The sequence below is a fragment of the Emydura macquarii genome, unplaced genomic scaffold (genome assembly GCF_026122565.2).
Source record: "Emydura macquarii macquarii isolate MOO-44397 ecotype Brisbane River unplaced genomic scaffold, CSIRO-AGI_Emac_v2 contig_2681, whole genome shotgun sequence".
In the NCBI taxonomy this organism is placed as follows: Eukaryota; Metazoa; Chordata; order Testudines; family Chelidae; genus Emydura; species Emydura macquarii.
Window position 1 is genome coordinate 3,164,110 of NW_027132818.1, and position 19,336 is coordinate 3,183,445.

The window sequence follows — 19,336 nt, forward strand, 5'->3', positions numbered from 1 at the left end:
AAGAGAGAACTGGAAGCAGAGGTGTAGGCAGCAATAGGCAGTTTTTAGAAAAATTGAAACAAAGTGTTTATGTATTAGAGAAACAAGTCTCCTGCAACCATTAAAGATGCCATGATCTTGGAGGTAACTTAGTTATGCTATTGTCAAACATATTTCAGGACGAAGTACCTTCTGTTAACCTGTGCCCTCATATGGAGTATCTACACTGTGGCATAAGCACTTGCCCCCTTGTTTACCAGGCTACACTCTGTTTAAACAGGAATTTTAGATGGATAAACTAATATCAAGACAGACATTAATATTTAAAAGGATATCTACTAATAGATATTAGATCTGTTTATGCCCTCTAATTCATCCAAAGTACTCCCTGACTGTTGTTCCAGCCTGCTTCAGTTTAATTATACATTGGTTACCTTTTGTATTACCAAGTGTAGCAGTTTAAATAATGTTGTTCCTGTACATGTTGTAACAGATGATACCGCCTAGAGGATGTGCCTATATTGTAATGCTTCACAGACAAGATGCTTACCGTGCCCTACAAAAACTGAGCCGAGGCAACTTCAAAGTCAATCAGAAATCTATAAAGGTATCACTTTGAAAAATTTTTATAATGGATTCAAATAGCTTTAAAACTTACAGTAATCTTAAAATTTAATACTTTATATATAGCATGGTGTTTGGTAACGTAGGTGAACACCCTACTTAGTTTGGTTATTGGTGAGCATTCAGTATGTAGAAATTGATGGAATTTGGATCCATTCTCCTTCCAGGTCACTAACATGGGTTTCTCTTAAGCTGACAAAAGGGTGCCTCTCTTGAATTCCGTCTGTCTCGTAATGATTGTGGGGAAACCATCAAAGAAAACAGAGTACTAAATAAAGTGAAGTTGATTCAGTAGTGGCATTCTTCCTTCTGAATCAGTAATAAATCGGTGACCCCATGTCATTTTAGAGAGTTCTGTGCTGTTTAAGATGCTGTCGTCTTGAGTGAAACCGAATTGAAATGCTGACCATTTGGCATCACTTAAAATAAATCAAAATCTTATAGAATCTTTTACAAAATATATAAAAAAATTAGTCCTCACAATTTGGTAAAATTCCACTTTGGATAATTTATATTTAAGTATTTGTAATTTGCCTAAATTTCTCGTGTAGCTCCAGTTGGACACAGTATCCTTCTGTGGCTTCTGTGTTGTGCTGCTGAATGCTGTTTATTTTTAAGCGCAGATTTTCAGAACAAAAAAGTTAAATTGCAGCTGGGCTCTAACCAGGTCTTTTTTTCCTCTTAAGATTGCATGGGCTTTAAATAAAGGAATTAAACCAGACTATAAGCAGTATTGGGATGTAGAATTAGGTGTTACCTACATACCATGGGACAAAGTTAAGCCTGAAGACCTTGAAAGTTTTTGTGAAGGAGGAATGTTGGACAATGAAACTCTTAGCCCAGGTAAAATACCCAGATTTTTAAAATCCTCTTCAAATGAATTATTTTGGGCTGATTGAAGTAGAGCTGTGAATGGTTTATTTCAATAGAAATCTCTTTTATGATGTTTACAAACATGTTAATATTAATTGTATAGAAATGTTATATTTGTCTTGACCTAAACTGTACTCATAGACTTTTGAGTATGTATACATGTACTGAAAATGCAAGTTTGTTATGTTTATAATAAGCAAATGGTAGTAGATATTGTGGTAAATCACTTCATGAGAATTACCAAGTGGTGGTCCAACGCAAGTGCTAATGATGATTTTTAGTACTAACTGTTGTTGAGAAGTGCATAAAACAACCTTGTGACCAAGACTTATTGTATGTAAAGTTGGAAGTTATTGTCTCTGTTTGTTTTTGTGAATTGGTGAGATGGAACATTAAACTATTGTTGATTTTAACAGTTTAGTCATTGATGTATGAGAGAAACTTTAGTGGCTGATCAGTTTTGATTCAATATTCCGTCATTGCTCTATCCAATTTTTAGCTAGCTGGGTCTTTTTTTTTATCCCAAATAAATGCTTTAATAAGCAAAAAAAAGTCAAGAATATGTTAAAATGAGTTTTTTCAGGTAGTGTTTAGCCTTTTTTATTATTTCAATCTCGTTTCAGTGCAGCATTTCTGTTGGTGGCAGACAAGTATTAATATCCTATCATCAAGAATAGCATTATAAATCTCTTGCCTTTTCCTCTTCCTGTTATCTTCTCTTTTGTGTTTAACATCTGGACTGTTTCTCCATGTAGTCTTTGCCTCATCCCTCTTGCTTTTTCCTCTGCTTGTTTCTAAGAAAGCATTGATTAGCAACAGAGACCCTTCTAAATATGTTCTCATTCCATTATGAAATGAGTTTAGAGCTATAGCTAATTCTCCTTTAGTGCTGCGTGATTAGTGCTTTCTCTTTGTTTTGCACAGGAGTGTGTAGTAGTAGTACAATATTAGTGCTCCCAACATAGTGATTATCAGAGGGAAAAGCTGCCTTCTTTTTGCCCTGGAATAACTAATTATGCCTACTGATTACAGAGCTTGTTCCAAGTACAATCCTACTGTTTTCATTATTGTCACTAATGTGCTTCAGAATCCTTTGCAAGAATGCTACAGCAGTTCTGAATGCAAAGATCTGAGTCACATCAGCTGTTAAATGACTAATGGAAGAAATGTTTTGAATTTTACTTGCCACACTTCAGTAGCTGCTTGTTGTACAGTCTGTATTTACAGTTCCAGAGGGGTAGCCCTGTTAGTCTGTATACAGCAAAAACAATGAGTCCTGTAGCACTTTTGCATCTGACGAAGTGGGTTGTAGCCCAAGAAAGCTTATGCCTGCAGAAATTAAATTTGTTAGTCTTTAAAGTGCTACAGGACTCTTGTTTTTGCTGTATTTACAGTGATTTTTCAGTTTGTATTTTCAGAAATACCTTTAAATATAATTTGTTTATAGAGACAGCTAGCTGATTGTTTGCAACATAATCTTCACATTGCCTTTACCTAGCAGCAGTTGATAGTGACTAAATATTCATACTCTTTCAACTGAACTGGCTTCTGTTTATTTCCTGTAGAGTGGAAAGGAATTCCCAAGAAATCTGAAAATGAGGTAGCTCAAAATGGAGGTGCAGAAACTACACATAATGAACCAGTATCACCTGTCCCTAAAGCATTACCTGTTCCAATTCCTGTTCCCATACCAGCACCTATAACAGTACCTCCTCCACAGGTGAGATTATTTACTCTTTTTTTTTTCTCTCCATTTGCTGCTGAATAGCAACAACTAGATAGATATTTAAATCATAGTTCAACATGTCAGTTCTCGAGTTAATCATAGAGTTTGGGTGGAAAACAGAAGTCACAGAGTATCTCAGGTATTGTTTAGCTTTTTTTTTTATTCTGATATGCCTGTCGTCTGACTGGTCATCCTGACAATGTGTGGCACTAATAACCTTCTTCCCCGAGATCCAGCATCTATCTGATACCAACTACTTGAAATTTTTTACAAAAAAAAGCAATGTAACTTTAGCCCAGTCTCACCTTCCAGCTGAGTACGGCTTAGCAAAAAGCAGCTGGTCTGATCATAGCCGCTGAACTAAGTCTCAGTGATAGTAACAAAAAAACATCAAAAATCATAGAAGATGGAAGTGAGGTATGAATCCATAGTTCCTGTGACATTGACTTGACTAAGATGAGGAAACAAATTGGGGAAAAAAACTGAATTAAAAATGCAATATTGGGCAATGACCAACAGTGACAGACTTCCTGAATATTTTAGTGGATGAAGTGCTTAAGTATATCTGGCTAATCTTTTCTTGAATCTTTCCAGTACCTTGTTTTTATCCCCTTTAGCTTTGGTCCAGTAAAGGTTAATGCATGAGTTTTCTTAACCAGATTGAGAGTTTATAATCAATCTATTAGTTTACCAAAGACTGCATTAGCTTGCTCCATATGGTGTTGTAAACTAACTTTCCTTGCTAGTAACTAAAAAATAATAAATACAGCCCTTGTAGAATTCGAATGAAAATTAGCGTTTTCTATACTTTCATAAAGGCTTGATGTACATGAGTGGTGGCAGTTGATGGGAGATATGCATACTACATAATGTAGCTTACTTATCTCCTGTCAATATAATTAGGTTTATGTAGCATGGTGTCTTCACTGTGCGGCATTGACAGGAGACACCCTCTCATTGATGAAGCCTTACTCCTTTTGGGAAGTGGATTAATGGAGACAACCAGAGAGCTGCATCAATCCCTGCTGCCATGGCAGTGAAGACATACCCCGATTTAGCCTTTGAGTCATTCACTAAAAGTTCAGAAAAATCCATTTTTCTGATGCAGTAATGCTGCTTCTTAGAGTAATGTTCCTGTGCTACAGGTGTGCACGCACTGCACACGCCTTTGATTGGAGACTTTCATTAGCAGTGTCAGTTCAGCCCCTGCATGTGTCCTACACAGCCTCATACCCCACCCCAAGACTATGTAGCAGGGCTGGCCAAACTTACTAACCCCCCGAAGCCTCTTTCCCCTTTGGGCAGAATCCTCTAGCTCCACCACCCTGCCGCAGGACAGAAGCTCCGAACACCACACCCCAGTCTGGTAAGCAGAGAATGGGAGGCACATAGGGGGCTCTGCGAGCCACACTTCAACTGTAAAAGTGGTCATGAGCCACAGTTTGGCCACCCCTGCTATATAGGGCTGCATGGGTGAACCACCCTTGTTTCCTTCTCAACTACCTCAGCCTGAGATGGAGCTTTAGTGTGTCCACCTTGAGCGTGCCTTGGCTAGTTTTTTCTCCTAGTTTTTAGTTTAGTTTTAGATAGATTAGCTTAGCTTAGTTTAGTTTAGTATTTGAAAGAATTAGTTTTGTTCCTCTATTCTTCCTCTGAAGAGACTTGCTTTCCTTGGAAGGGCATGTCTGGCCCACCTGAATTCAAACTGTGCCTCACTTGCTGGAAGGCCATCCTGGTTAGTAATGATCACTCAAAGAACATTCACTGACTTAGAGAGTTGCATTTCCCTCAGAAATATATCTTCTGTCTGGCCCATAAATCTAGGGCAAGGAAGATATGGGAGATTTAGGCCTTGTCTTCGCTAGCACTTATTCTGGCAAAACTTATGTTGCTCAGGGGTGTGAAAAAACACCCCCCTGAGCGACATAAGTGTTGCCGGCATAAGCCCTTGAGTACCTGCCTTATGTTGGTGGGAGAGTGTCTCCTGTCGACATAGCTACCGTCTCTTTTTTAGGTGGTTTTACTCATAATGCTACACAAGTGCTCTTATAGCAACACAGCTATACTGATACGGTGTGCTGCTGCAAGTTCTAAGTGTAGACTAGCCCTCAGTTGAGGCTAATAAGATGGAGTGTTCCTCTTGCCCTATTTCAGAGCCAGGTCAGGAGAACTTCCCTTCACACCAGTCTCCAGGCAGATACAGCACCCCTTTGACCTTGGATCAGCTCTTCCCCAGAAAGGGAAAGACCCCAGAGACTTTATTGAGGAGCTCCGACTCCCTTCATACCAGGACCTCTTGGCTTGGTACTGTAGAAGCAAAGGACTCCTCCAGTATTGGGAGGGCTGGAAACCCCCGGAACTCTTCCAAAGCAAATGTGGCTTCAACCAAGCCTCAGTACCATCAGACATGACAAAGGAGGCAAGGAGAACCATTCCTCCAGGCTGCTACTGTCGGACTCAACTTTACTGCCAGTACCTCCCCCTTTGGATTCCTCTGCAGTATGTAACCCTAGCCTTCAGACCCTATCAACACCAACCTTAGAGTGCTTCAAATATTCGGTACCATCTATCTCTAGACACACATACAGTCATGTTGGTACCACAAGAATTTAGGTACTCAAAGGATTTATTGATGGCAGATGAACCAGAGTCTTCATTGCTTACCAGTACTGAGCACCTCTTTGTACCAAGATCCATTTGCTGTCCGGATTCCTGTCTATCTCCAATACCACCCAACTCACCATCCTTTTTAGCTGGGGCTCCTTCCCTGGATGATGCTGAGGATAATGATGGAGACCTCCCTTCAGTCTCTTCTGTCCTGGTTCAGGGGTCTCCTATCCATCTATACAAGAACACATTCTTTGACACCCACAAAGAGAGAGGAATTTTGGAGAAGACGGTGGTGGTGATGAGAACAGCTGTGGATGCCACCTCCTTTCCCATATGACCTCCCCACCCAACTAGGACCACTGGGGAGCATACTGACAGCAACTTTTCAGAGCATCAAATCTTGCCTCCTAGAATGAGATAGAGAGAGACAGTCTCGTCCACCCCAGCTCATTCCTCAGGAGAAGACTTTTGAGGAGCATGAAGCTAGAGCAGATAAAGAGACTACCTCTCAAACTACTATATCTTTGTTGTCTCCAGATGAGGCGCCTCCACAATAGTGTATAACCAATGATTTCTGGCAGTTTCAGGATCTCATAAAATAGATGGCAGATGCTCTGGAGAGACCACTTGAAGAGTCAAGAAATCACAAACGTTGCTGACTACAGAATGTCTAGCAAAACCAACCAGCCTTGTGCTATGTATCAGTGAGGCACATTTGAATCTGGCAAGCAATGTTTGGCAAACCCCAGCAACAATACTACCAACTTGCAAACAAGTGGATAAAAAATATTATGTCCCCACGAAGGGGACTCCAGATTTTTATTCTCACCCCCTCTTGATTATCTGGTGGTGGATGTGGTGAATGAACAGGGAAAACAACTCTACACCAAATCAGTTCTGCATGACAAAGACCAGAAGCACCTGGACCTTTTTGGATGGGAGTCTTACTCATCTGCAATCCTGAAATTTTGGATCGCAAATTACCAGGCAATCATGGAAAAATATAATTACACAAACTACGCAAAATTTACTGCTTTTATTGAGTACCTTCCACTGGAGCACAGAGGACAATTTCAGGCCATCATTGCTAAGGGCAGTTAGTGTTAAGGACATCCTTTCAAGTATTCCAATATCAACCTCAGCCTGGACCAATCCACACAAGAAATCCACTTCCTGGACACTACAATCCAAATAAAGGATGGGCACATTAATACTATCCTATACCGAAAACCAACTGACTGCAATGCATATCTTCATGCCTCCAGCTTCCACCCTGGACACATTACACGGTCCATTGTCCACAGCCAAGCCTTAAGATACAACCGGATTTGCTCTGATCCCTTAGACAGAGACAAACACCTATAGGATCTCTATGAAACATTCCTGAAACTACAATACCCACCTGGAGAAGTAAAGAAACAAATTGACAGAGCCAGACGGGTACCCAGAAGTCACCTACTACAGGACAGACCCAACAAAGAAAACAACAGAACCCCACTGGCCATCACCTACAGTCCCCAGCTAAAATCTCTCCAACACATCATTAAAGATCTACAACCTATCCTAGCAGATGATCCATCTCTTGCTCAGGCAGCGGGCGGCAGACCCATCCTGCTTACAGACAGCTCCCCAACCTGAAGCAAATACTCACCAGCAACCCCACAAAAAATCCCACCCAGGGATCTATCCCTGAAACAAACCCCGTTGTCAGCTCTGCCCAAACATCGTCTCTAATGACATCATCACTGGTCCTAACCACATCAATCACACCATAAGGGGCTCATTCACCTGCATATCCACTAATGTTATATATGCCATCATGTGCCAGCAATGCCCCTCTGCCATATACATTGGCCAAACTGGACTATCACTATGCACAAGGATAAATGGACACGAATCAGACATAAAAAATAACAACATCCATAAACCAGTGGGAGAACACTTTAATTCCCCAGGGCATTCTGTCTCTAACCTGAAAGTTGCTGTACTTCTTTAAAAAAAAAAAAAAAAAAAAACAAACCCTCCAAAAACAGACTTCAAAGAGAAACTGCTGAATTAGAAATGATCTGCAAACTTGACACATTCAAACTGGGTTTAAACAGAGACTTGGAATGGCTGTCTCACTACTGAAGGTAAATTACTTTGCTCACCCATTCTCAATGGTCGTCATTAGGTCTTAAGTACCGGACTCCACCTCCCCCATTGTTCTCAATGCACCTGGATACCTGTAAGATACCTCTGTTACCTATTTTCTGTATTACTGCATCTGAAGAAGAGAGCTAAGTCTCGAAAGCTTATGTCTACAAATATTAAATTTGTTAGTCTTTAAAGTGCCACAGAACTCTCGTTGACTTTGCTGTATACAGACTAACACAGCTACCCCTCTGGAACCATTCTAAATGTGACAGACATCACAGCCCATTCCATCTCTGTGGCAGTAGTTACGCACAGGGCATCCTGGCTCCTACTGTTTGGTTTTCCCAAAGTGGTCCAGAACTCTGCAGAAGACCCCCCCCTTTGGTCTGAAGTTGTTTTCAGAAATAACAGATGAGTCCTTGCACACTTTGGAAGACTCCAAAGCTACTTTATGATTTCTGAGAATTTACCCTGCTACAAACAAAAGAAAATAGGTCAAAAATCATTCAGAGATCCTGTCCAATCCAGTTCTCTGGGTTCCAAAGATGCACTGAACCTCAAAGAAAAATTCCAGACGAAAAGAACCACTCATCCACCTACTGGCCTTAATACTCAGCTGATATCAAAACACCAGTTTGACAGGTTTGTCGAGGGATCAAATCCTCCTAATTTTTTTTACTTCACCAACTGCAACAATTTGCCCATCTTGCCCCATTTGGAGACCGACTTTCCTGCTTTCAACATGCACGGCAATGGATTATTACAGGCAAATGAGTCTTGGAGGTTGTAACATTGGACTACACCATCCACTTTACCTCCCTCCCTCCTGTCTACCCTATTCCCCATCCTCCTTGAGGGATCTCTGTCATGAGCCCTTACTGAGACAGAGAATAAATGCCCTTTTTTATTTAGGAATGATAGAGCCTATTCCTGCTCAACACAAGGAGAAGGGTTTCTACTCAGAGTAGTTCCTCATACTGAAGAAAAAAAGAGGGTGGAGACAGATTTTAGATTTTAAGGCCACTAAGCAAATTTGTAAAGTCTCAGAAGTTCAGGGTGCTGAATCTGGCAGCTATAATTCCTTAAATAAATTCACGGGATAGTTTTTTGGCCTTCAACCTGCAAGACATGTATTTCTTTATAGCAATACGCCCATCTCTCAGAAAATACTTGTGTTTTTTTTATAGCCTAGGATCACTTTCAGTACAGAGTGCTCCACTTCAGACTCTCCTTGGCAGCAAGAGTGTTTTCAGAGGTTCTTGCAATGGTGGCCACTTACCTTTCTTAAGAGGCAATTTTGGTATTCCCACACTTCGGTGATTAGCAGTTCACGGATCGGTCTTACAAAGCAGTGCTGTGATCCACTCAGAGGACCTTTTCTCTGTTCCTGGAATTAAACTCAGTGTAAAAAAAAAAAAAAATCTACATTGACCCCCTCTACAGAAAATACAAATCATAGGGGTGTCCTTGGATTTGTCTGACGGCCACAGCCGATGCTCCCATGGATAGATTCATAACATTGTCAGATGTAGACAGGACTGTTCAAGGGAGTCCTCAAGCCTCAGTGAGAAACTGCCTCCAACACCTAGATCACATGGAAGTTTGGAATTTTTGTAACAATCCTGCAAGGTTACACGTTCCTTGCTTCCAGGGGTGGGTCAGAACAGTCTATTCTCAGACACACGCAGCTTAGACAAACAGGTTTCAGTTCCATGACAGATGAAAGATTCCCTACACTGTTGGAAAAATCATCACAATGTTGGTGCAGGCTTTCTTTTTTTCCAACCGATCCTGACAGTCACTTTAATGAATGATGCATCCCTCTTGGGATGGGGAGCTCATCTCAATGCTCATAGAAGCCAAGACAGATGTTCATCTCAAGAAACCAGTCTGTACATCAACCTTTAGGAACTCAGGGCCATTAGGAATGCCTGCCTTCATTTTCTGCCTCTCATTGGTGACAAGTCATTCAGGTTCATGAAGAACAATGTGATCTTCATGTTTTATATCAATCAGCAAGTAGGACCGGGATCTCCCCTCTTTGTGTGCTGAAGCAATACAGCTTATAAAAAGGCAGCCAGTCATGAACCTAGTGAACAGCAAACAGAGGGAGTTTGTCTGGGAGTTCACCTAGGGAGAGAGCGCACAGAGTTTATTTGTCTTTCAGGCTTCTGGGAACAGTAAATACATCATCTGAAGAAGCTCTTGATACATTACAAGGAAGGAAATATGAATAGTGAGGGATCAGCTGCTGTAACCAGCCCAGGATGTGCCATGTTCCTCTTTCTTGAGGAGGATAAAAGTGACTCCGTTTGTACAAAGTGCAAGCTGGTCTCCATACTGGAAGAATAGGTTAAAGGACTAGAGGCCTAAGTATCAACCTTGCATTGCATCGGAGAAAATGAAGACTTCCTGGAAAAGTCAGGATTTGGTACTGCAGGCATAGCATTCTGAAGAATGGGAAAGGGCAGTGCCGGGAGGACTGAAGAGCAGAGAAGAAAATTGGCAGTGTATGACCTCCAAAAGGAAGAGGAGAATCAGTATACCCCCATCACCGATAGCCTGAAAGTGGTTTCTTACCTCTATCGGCACAGGTACTACTGCTGAGAATGCCTTGGAGTCATCTGAAAGAAGGGATCAGAAGGAGACCCCTGTCGGAAGGCATGGTATGCATTGTCCTAGGAATGGGGGTTCCTAGGACAGTGCAAGAGGAGGAGAAGGGTGGTAGTGGTGGTTGGGGACCCCCTTCTAAGGGGGATGGAAATATTCATCTGCTGTCTGGACCAGGAATCCCAAGAAGTGTGCTGTTTTCCTGGAGCCTGACTTCAGGATATGTTGAAGACTCTGCTGAGACTCATCAAGGCCTTGTTCCGCTACCCCTTCCTACTTACCCACATGTACACCAATGATACCACCACGAATGACCTTGAGCAGATCATTGCAGATTACATGGCTCTGGAAAGAAGGATAAAAGAGTTTGGGGTACAAGTGGTGTTCTCATCTGTCCTCCCTGTCGAAGGAAAAGGCCTAGGCAGGCACCGTCGAATCATGGAAGTAAACGCATGGCTATGCAGGTGTCAGTGAGAGGGCTTTGGCTTCTCCAATAACAAGCTGATGTGACAGGAAAAAGGATTACTGTGCTGGGATGGGATCCATCTATCAAATACTAAGAAGAGCATCTTTGGTCATCATCTGGCTAACCTGATAGAGAGAGATTTTAATTAGGTTTTGTGATTGGTGATAAAAATCTGTCCAATGCTCATCTAGGCTCAAGTAGTGAAGACAAGGGGAAGGGACTAAATTCTGGAGAAGGGACTAGAAATCACAACTGCATCAAAGAGGCAAGAAGAAAAGCAGGGCAGTCTGCAAAATATCTTTGATGCCTGTATACCAATGCAAGGAGTTTGGGGAACAAGCAGGATGAACTGTAAGTCATGGTATATGAAGAAAATTATTATTTAATTGGCATTACAGACATTTGGTGGAACAACTTCCATGATTGGAGTATCAGCATTGAGGGATATAGCTTGTTATGGAAGGATAGGTATGAGAAAAAACGAGGTGGCGTTGCACTGTACATCGAGAAGGTATACACTTGCTCTGAGGTCCAAGAGGAAGTGAGCAGCAGACCTATTCAGAGTATCTGGTGAGGATAAAAAGCGAAAAGAATAGTAGTGATCTTATGGTGGAGGTCTATTATAGATCACCAAATCAAAAAGAGGAATTGGATGAGGCATTCTTCAAGGTGGTAACAAGATTTAGCCAACAAACATGAGCTAGTGTTAATGGGGTATTTTAACTTCTCTGATACCTGCTGGAAGACTAATACAGCAAACCATAATACATCCTGCAAGTTCTTAGCATGTGTAAGGGACAACTTCCTGATACAGAAAGTTGAGGAAATAAATAAGGAGTCATCTATTTTGGATCTGGTTTTGACCAATAGGGATGAATTAGTTGTAAATGCAAATGTGGTCAGAAATTTGGGAGGAAGTGATCATGATTTGGTAGAATTCAAGATCCAATGGAAAGGAGGCTATGGGAACAGCAAAACAACAACACTGGACTTCAAAAAGGCGGATTTCAACGAACTCATAGAAGTAGTAGGCTAGGTCCCATGGAGAGACCAATTAAGAAAAGGATGTGAAGGGGGCTGGCAGTTCCTAAAAGGTGTAGTACAACATCGAGCTATTCCAATGCGGAGGAAAGATGAGAAGAGCCACAGGAGACCAATGTGGCTGCACGCGAAGCATTTTAGCTATCTAAAAACCAAAAGGAATGGATACAGAAAATGGAGGGAGGGGCATGTCACTAAGGATGTATACATGGGAATAGCATGAGCATAGGGACAAAGTCAGGAAAGTCAATGCAAGGAATGAGTTACAATGGCAGGAAATGTTAGAGACAATAAGAAGGGGTTCTACAAATATATCAGACAAAAAAGAAAGATCATTGCTGCTCAGTGGAGGTGGTGAGCTGGTAACAGGATAAGAAGTTGGAGCTACTCAATGCCTACTTTTTTCCAGTCTTCACACAAAAAATAACATGTCACCAGATGATTAGTGAAGTTATCATAGACAATAAAGAGGAAGAGATGCAGATCAGGATAAGTAAAGAGCAAGTCAGAGATCTTCTGACTAATTTGAGTGAATTCAAGTGAGAAGGGCCTGATACTTTTCATCCCTGGGTGTGCAGAAGTAATTAGCTGAAGAAATCTCATATCCATTGGCAATATTTGCAAGTTCATGGATGACAGGAGAGGTCCCGGAAGACTAGAGAAGGGCTAAAATAGTGCCCATCTTTTAAAAAGGGAGAAAAGGAGGAGCAGGGGAACTGTAGATGAGTCAGTCTGAGCTCGATACCTGGGAAGCTATGAAAGCAATGTATAAAGCATTCCATTTGCAAATACCTGAGGATGAAGGGCTGATCACTAGCGGCCAGCATGGATTTACCAAGAACAAATCACCAGCTTGATTTCCTTCTTTGACCAGGCAACTGGTTTGGTGGATAGGGGGAATACAGTGGACGTAATATATCTCGACTTTAGCAAGTCTTTTGACAGTCCCATATGACATTCTCATGAGTAAGCTGGAGAAATGTGGGCTTGATTGAACTAATATTAAATGGATACATAATTGATTCAACAACCACAAACAGAGTAAGTATTAATAGAATTATGTCAGACTGGAAGAGGCCTCAAGAGGGGTTCCACAGGGATCTATTCTGGGCCTGGTGTTACTTAACATCTTTATTTGTAACCTGGATGTAGGAATAGAGAGCATACTGATCAGATTTGCAGCTGACACAGAGCTGGGGGGCAGGGGGTTGCAAACACTTTGGAGGATAGAACTATAATTCAAAGGAAACTTGATAAATTGGAGAACTGGGCTATATTCAACAAAATGATACTAAACAAAGACAAATGTAAGGTGCTGCCCTTAGGGAAGAAAAACCAAATGCACAAATGCAGAATGGGGGATAACCGGCTTGGCAGCAGCACTGCTAAGAAGGATTGGGAAGTTGTGGTGGATCACAACCTTTTTTTTTTTTTGCTGTTGCAAAAAAAAAAAAAAAATGAAATTTTGGATTGCGTTAACAGAGACATAGCGTGCGAGTCATGGGAGATAATAGTACCGCTCTATTCGGCACTGGTTATGCTTCAGCTGGAGTATTGTGTCCAGTTTTGGTCACCGCTGTATAAAAAGGATGTAGAGAAACTAGAAAGGATCCAGAGGTGAGGGACAAAAATGATCAAAGGGATGGAATTCAAGCCATATGAGGAAAAACTGAAGGTACGAGATATGTTTAGTTTAGAAAAGAGGAGATTTAAGAGGGAGTACGAAAGTGGTCTTCAGATACATGAAAGGATGCCGTAACAAAGATGGAGAAAAATTGTTCTCTTTTGCCACAGAAGGCAAGACAAGAGGCAATGGGTTCAAACAACATATAGCAGATTTAGATTAAATCTCAGGACAAACTTTGGAACTGTAGGACAATAGAACAAACTGCCTAGGGAAGTCATGGAATCTCCTTCAATGGAGGTTTTCAAAAAGAGGCTGGATAGCCATCTGTTTTGGATGGCTTAGACACAACAAATCCTGCAACTTGGCAGAGGGCTAGACTAAATGACCCTTGCGGTCTCTTCAAACTCCATGGTTCTGTGATTCATATGTGCTTTTGTCAAGTTTTAAAGTACAAACCGTTTTAGCAGTTAGCTAGCATCCACTAGCATCACAACAATTCTATGACTGAATACACACACGATAGATTTGCTTCATAAGTATTGGTACGATTTTTGTCACAATAAAAGTAAGCAAAATTCATGGAACAGTTATGGGGGGGAAATATACAAAATCTCAGGGTATGGTCACAGTGGGACTTAAGCCAGAGCCCCAGCTGCCCAGAGCTGACAACTGGAGCCAAAGTAGTCACAGAGATCTGTTAGTCATGGAATCTGTGACCAAATCGTATCCTTATTCATAAGGTGCTATTTTTATCTAGTCACTTTTCAGAACAGAACTCCAATTTAATGTGATGTTGTTTTGTGTGTTCTCCAATATTTGAGTAAAACCTCAGTCATCTATGATCAGTTTCAGTTTTGACAGTAAATTTGTGATTTGTCTTGTCTAACAAAGTAAACACAGCAGACTGTTTCTTGCCAAATGCATGTAGTTTTGGGGCTAACTCTGCCTTCCTTTCTCTGTAGGTTCCACCACATCCATCTGGTCCTCCTGTAGTTGGTGCACTTCAGCCACCTACTTTCACGGCTCCTTTAGGCATCCCTCCTCCTGGGTTTGGCCCTGGTATACCACCACCACCGCCTCCTCCATTTTTACGACCTGGATTCAATCCAATGCATTTGCCTCCAGGTATATTAAGTACTTTCAGAGACTATACTTTGATTTAAGCATATAACTATTTAAAGTGTCTGCAATAAAACTGCAGAATTAAAATATGGTGTAAGTATATATAGTGTTAAACTGTGTCATGTTTTGTGTTTGTTCATATAGGTTTTCTTCCTCCTGGACCACCACCTCCTATAACACCTCCGGTATCTGTTCCTCACACTCCAGGAATAAGCATCCCAAATTGTAAGTGTGTGTGTGTGTGTGTGTGTGTGTGTGTGTGTGTGTGTGTGTGTGTGTGTGTGTGTGTGTGTGTGTGTGTGTGTGTGTGTACATTAATGAAGGGGACTATAGAGAGAAGGAATTGTGTATGCAGGAAAAATTACATCTAACTTTTCATATATTAATGTAATTGCTCTTCAGCTACTGTGGCTGGCATAAATGAAGACACTACAAAAGACTTATCTATTGGAAATCCCATTCCAACCGTGGTTTCTGGATCGAGAGGGAATGCTGAAACTAATGATGGTTCCAAAATATTTGGGACTGTTCCACCACCGGTAGCACCTACTAACATACCTCCGCCTGTCACCCAACCCATTCCACTTCTTGGTAAGTTCATTTTTTATTTTTTTTCAACTTATGCTCAGTTTGTTTACTTTAAAAAACAAAACAAAATTGTTTCTTAAACTAGGATTTTTATGCTTCTTTCCTTGCTGTTTGTTTAAAATGTGAGACACTAAAGCAGTTCAGAGCAAGTTGTATACTGAAAGTTCTGTCATGCTTATGCCTGGCCAATACTTGCCTTTTTACACATTTGCTTGGGCAAGCATTTAAACTTTAATTTTCTTTTGTTTTCTCATAAATGGAGACCCTTTTTTTGTTAATCTACTTCTAAATCTTGGATAAAGTATGGGACTGACTGACTGAATCTAATGCTTAGTCAGTTCCAGCAAATATGTACACTCATCCAAATAAGATATATTTATGGCATCCAGGTGTTTGGGTCCGATGACATGATCTGTGCTCTAGACTTGAATTCTGTGTGCATGGAGGAAATGGTACACATCCATTGGAGGAATGCTGTTCTCTTGAAAATAAATTTAAAAAAATCTGAACATGTGGTATATTTTTTTTTTGTGTACAGAAATGGTAATTATGACCCATCTCTGTTTTATGCAAACTTTTAATAACTGCCAGTGGTACATAATCTCTTAAGTGTTAAATCTTATTAAATGTTTACCTTATAGGAGAGGAGATATGAAAACACATTAGCTTTGTATATATCAAAGTTGGTTTACTTAATTTTTTTTAATTACATGTGAATAGCTTCAGATTTTAAAGGGAATTTAGTTTTCTAAGGGTACATTAAGAATGTCTTTCACATAGCCCTTGCTTGTTTCTGTCAATGTGGATCATTGTACCATGTATGCACTCAAAAGTTGGCTCTAATTTTCAAACTGATTAAAATAAAAATAGATTATTACTAAGGCTAAGATTTAGTCATGGGTATGTTTAGTAAAAGTCCTGGACAGATCACAGGCAATAAACAAAAATTCACAGCCCGTGACCTGTCCAAGACTTTTACTATAAATACCCCAGATTAAATCTTACCTGTTCCTGGGGCACCGCTGCTCGGGGTGGGGAAATGGCTGGCCCCTGCTCCAGCGGCACTCGCTGCTCTGAGGCCCCCAGGGACAACTTCCTGGGGCCGCTCCCAGGACCCACTGCTGCCCCAGCAGTTCCCAAGGCCAACTGCATTGGCTGCTGCAGCTGCAGAAGTCACGGTGGTTGCAGAAAGTCACGGAATCTGGACCTCCGTGACAGACTCGCAGCCTTAATTATTACTTATACTGCAACAAACTGTCTTTTAAATTTGGTTATGGGAGTTAACATTCATGCCAAACTCTTCTTTGTAATCAAGAACAACTTTATTTAATATAATGTCTAGAAATTTGCTGTGTGCATTACAGAAATAGAAGGATATGGACCATACTCTGAAAAATCTAATAGTGGACGTGATTGCCAAGATATTTAAAAGTGACTAGTGATTTTTTTGGATGCCCCACCTTGGGGCATGTCTACACTAAAACCTAAGTCAATCTATGTTAGGAGCACTTCCACTAACTGAAGAGGGGCAATATGGGGGGCTGAGAGCCAGGGCTTTCAGCTCCACGCAGCTCCCAGCTGACCCCCACCTCTTGCCTCCCTCAGTGGGGAGCCTCTGGGCCACAGGCCAGCAGGGAGCATTGAGGGCAGAGCCCAGCGGGGAGCCAGGGGCATCTGGGCTCTACTTGCCCAGCTTTAGATGGCCAACAGCCCATGTTAAGTACACAGATACTGCATCAACCTGCTTACACCAACATAAGCCCTACACCTCTCATGGAGATAGTTATTATGCCAGCATAGTAGGGCACTTACATTGACAGACAAGGCTGTAGTGTGTACACTGACATGATTAGGTCAATGTAAACTGCCTCACATCAACTTGATTATGTAGTGTAGACCAGAACTTGAAAACTCAAAATTTGAGATATCTTGGAGACCTGATTTTCAGAAAATGCCAAGCACGCAGCCTCTGAAAATCAGGCTGCTTTAAGATGCCTCAAGATGAACACACAAAATCAATAGTCACTTGTGAAAATGTTGGCCAGTGTGAGAAGTAGGGGGTAACAAACTGTAGGGAAGATGTGGCTTGAGAGAGGATGATGGTTATAGTAATAAGATCACTTACTTGGGTTATTCAGTCAGTCAAGGCATGTGGACAGCTTGATGGCTCAATTTTTTTAAATTTTTTTTTATAATTGACAGTATAAAAATGTGGTGTTTTTTTTTAAATCTATCACAACATGTAACCTAGATCTTTTACTCAAAACTGTTACATTTATTATAGCATGGTACAGATTACTGTATGACTTAGTATATAAGGGATTTTATTTAGTGAAAAAATCAGTTTCATGAAGGAAAGTAAATTCAAGTGACAGTCCGCTTTTAAAAAATAATCAAAACACATCTAAATCTTTTTACTTGCTGTTCATACATGTGAAAGAGCTTAGAGAAATTGATTCTGAAAGAAGTTAAAAAAATGTTTTTTTTCCATTTTTATCAGTTTAACTTCATGCATTGACAGTACTTTGCATACAGGAAAAATTGTGACACTGACCATACAGTCAGATTAGTTTATCCCAACATTCAGGACATTTACTGAGCAACAAAATGGAAGGGGAATGGGGGGTGAGAGAAGAAGCATTTTTTATAAAGTGATTGTAAAAGCACAAATTTTCAGGCAGGCTTGTTTGAGGTACTACTACACCTGTCCCTACTTTACCACTACTAAAAATTACTATTTCAAGTTGATAGGTGTCCTTTTTAAGATAGAGATTATATATACCAAAAAATTATGCAGGAACTTTCTATACTGACTACAGGCAACTCAGGAAAACTTTGTAACATGCAGATGAGAAACAAAAAACATTATAGTAGCAGTAGACATAAACATATACAGAGAGATGCATGCATTTTACAATTTTCAAGTCCGAAAATTAACATCCTAGTTGGTTTTTCTTTTTCAAAACTTTCAGTCACTAAATACAACTGAAATTCTCGCACCCTTAAAAAAGGAATATTCAAAATGCACTGCCCTGTAGGATTGAGTTCAGCACTGTTGTGTGAGAGAGCCAGATCTGGTATCTTGTTCACTAGACAAGGAGGGGACTGGGTGGGAGTTGAAAATAGTGTTCTCTTTCACTTAGGATAGTGAAGGAGTGCCTTTTATAATCAGAATGGGAAGAGTAGAGTAGAACATAATGCAACAGGTTGTATACAGCCCATTGACATGGAGAGAAGCAGGCAAGAAGCATCAAACATTTTAGACACTAATACCTTTCATTCTTGAATATCAGGTGTAGCTATTTGCATAGACATTGACAAGTACAATGTGAAGCCCTGTCCAGCTTCTGGGTCATGAGGTGGGTCTTCAGAATTGAGAGTAGTGGGGAATTAAATAGATTGGAAAGATTTTTCAGATTTTTCAAGAGCATCATGAAGTTCCATCTGGGGAATATGGGGTGATCTGGAAAAAAAAATGAAGAAATGATCTTCAACAATGTGGACAACATGGAAGAACATATCTCAGCCAGCTGAATTTAAGGAAAGAAGATTGTCCTGACGAGATGCTCATAAAAGTCTAACCTTAATGATCTTGCCCAGGAATACTTTAAATGTAATCTGTATAAAGGCAGCCACTTTCTTCTAATATTTTTGTAACTTTAAAATGAAGTTTATTTATCTGTCTGATTTACAACAATACATGTTTTCTGTATATAAAGATTTTAAATGGATTAATTACTGTAAGCTTCCTTATGCTGTTTTACAGTGATGTCATAATTATGTTCTGTTCTGTCCTGTCACACCAGTCACCAATCCAGCTCACACCTGCAGTGTAGTTCCCTTTTCTAGAGACACAGTTTTGGATCTAATTACCCTTTATAGTCATATTGTGTCTGAATTTTTTGTACATAATTTTTCTCAAAGGACCCTTGTT

General features: G+C 40.5%; 1 protein-coding gene across 2 annotated transcripts in view; it reads left to right on the forward strand.

Moving 5' to 3' along the window:
• SCAF4 (SR-related CTD associated factor 4) overlaps positions 1–19,336 on the forward strand; it is a 76,250-nt gene that overhangs the window by 46,120 nt on the left and 10,794 nt on the right. For both annotated transcript variants that reach the window (XM_067565612.1, XM_067565613.1), the window contains 6 exons: positions 473–586; positions 1,290–1,446; positions 3,042–3,196; positions 14,655–14,817; positions 14,959–15,039; positions 15,217–15,405. In XM_067565612.1, the coding sequence (XP_067421713.1) occupies positions 473–586; positions 1,290–1,446; positions 3,042–3,196; positions 14,655–14,817; positions 14,959–15,039; positions 15,217–15,405 (859 nt within the window). The remainder of the gene's footprint in view (positions 1–472; positions 587–1,289; positions 1,447–3,041; positions 3,197–14,654; positions 14,818–14,958; positions 15,040–15,216; positions 15,406–19,336) is intronic.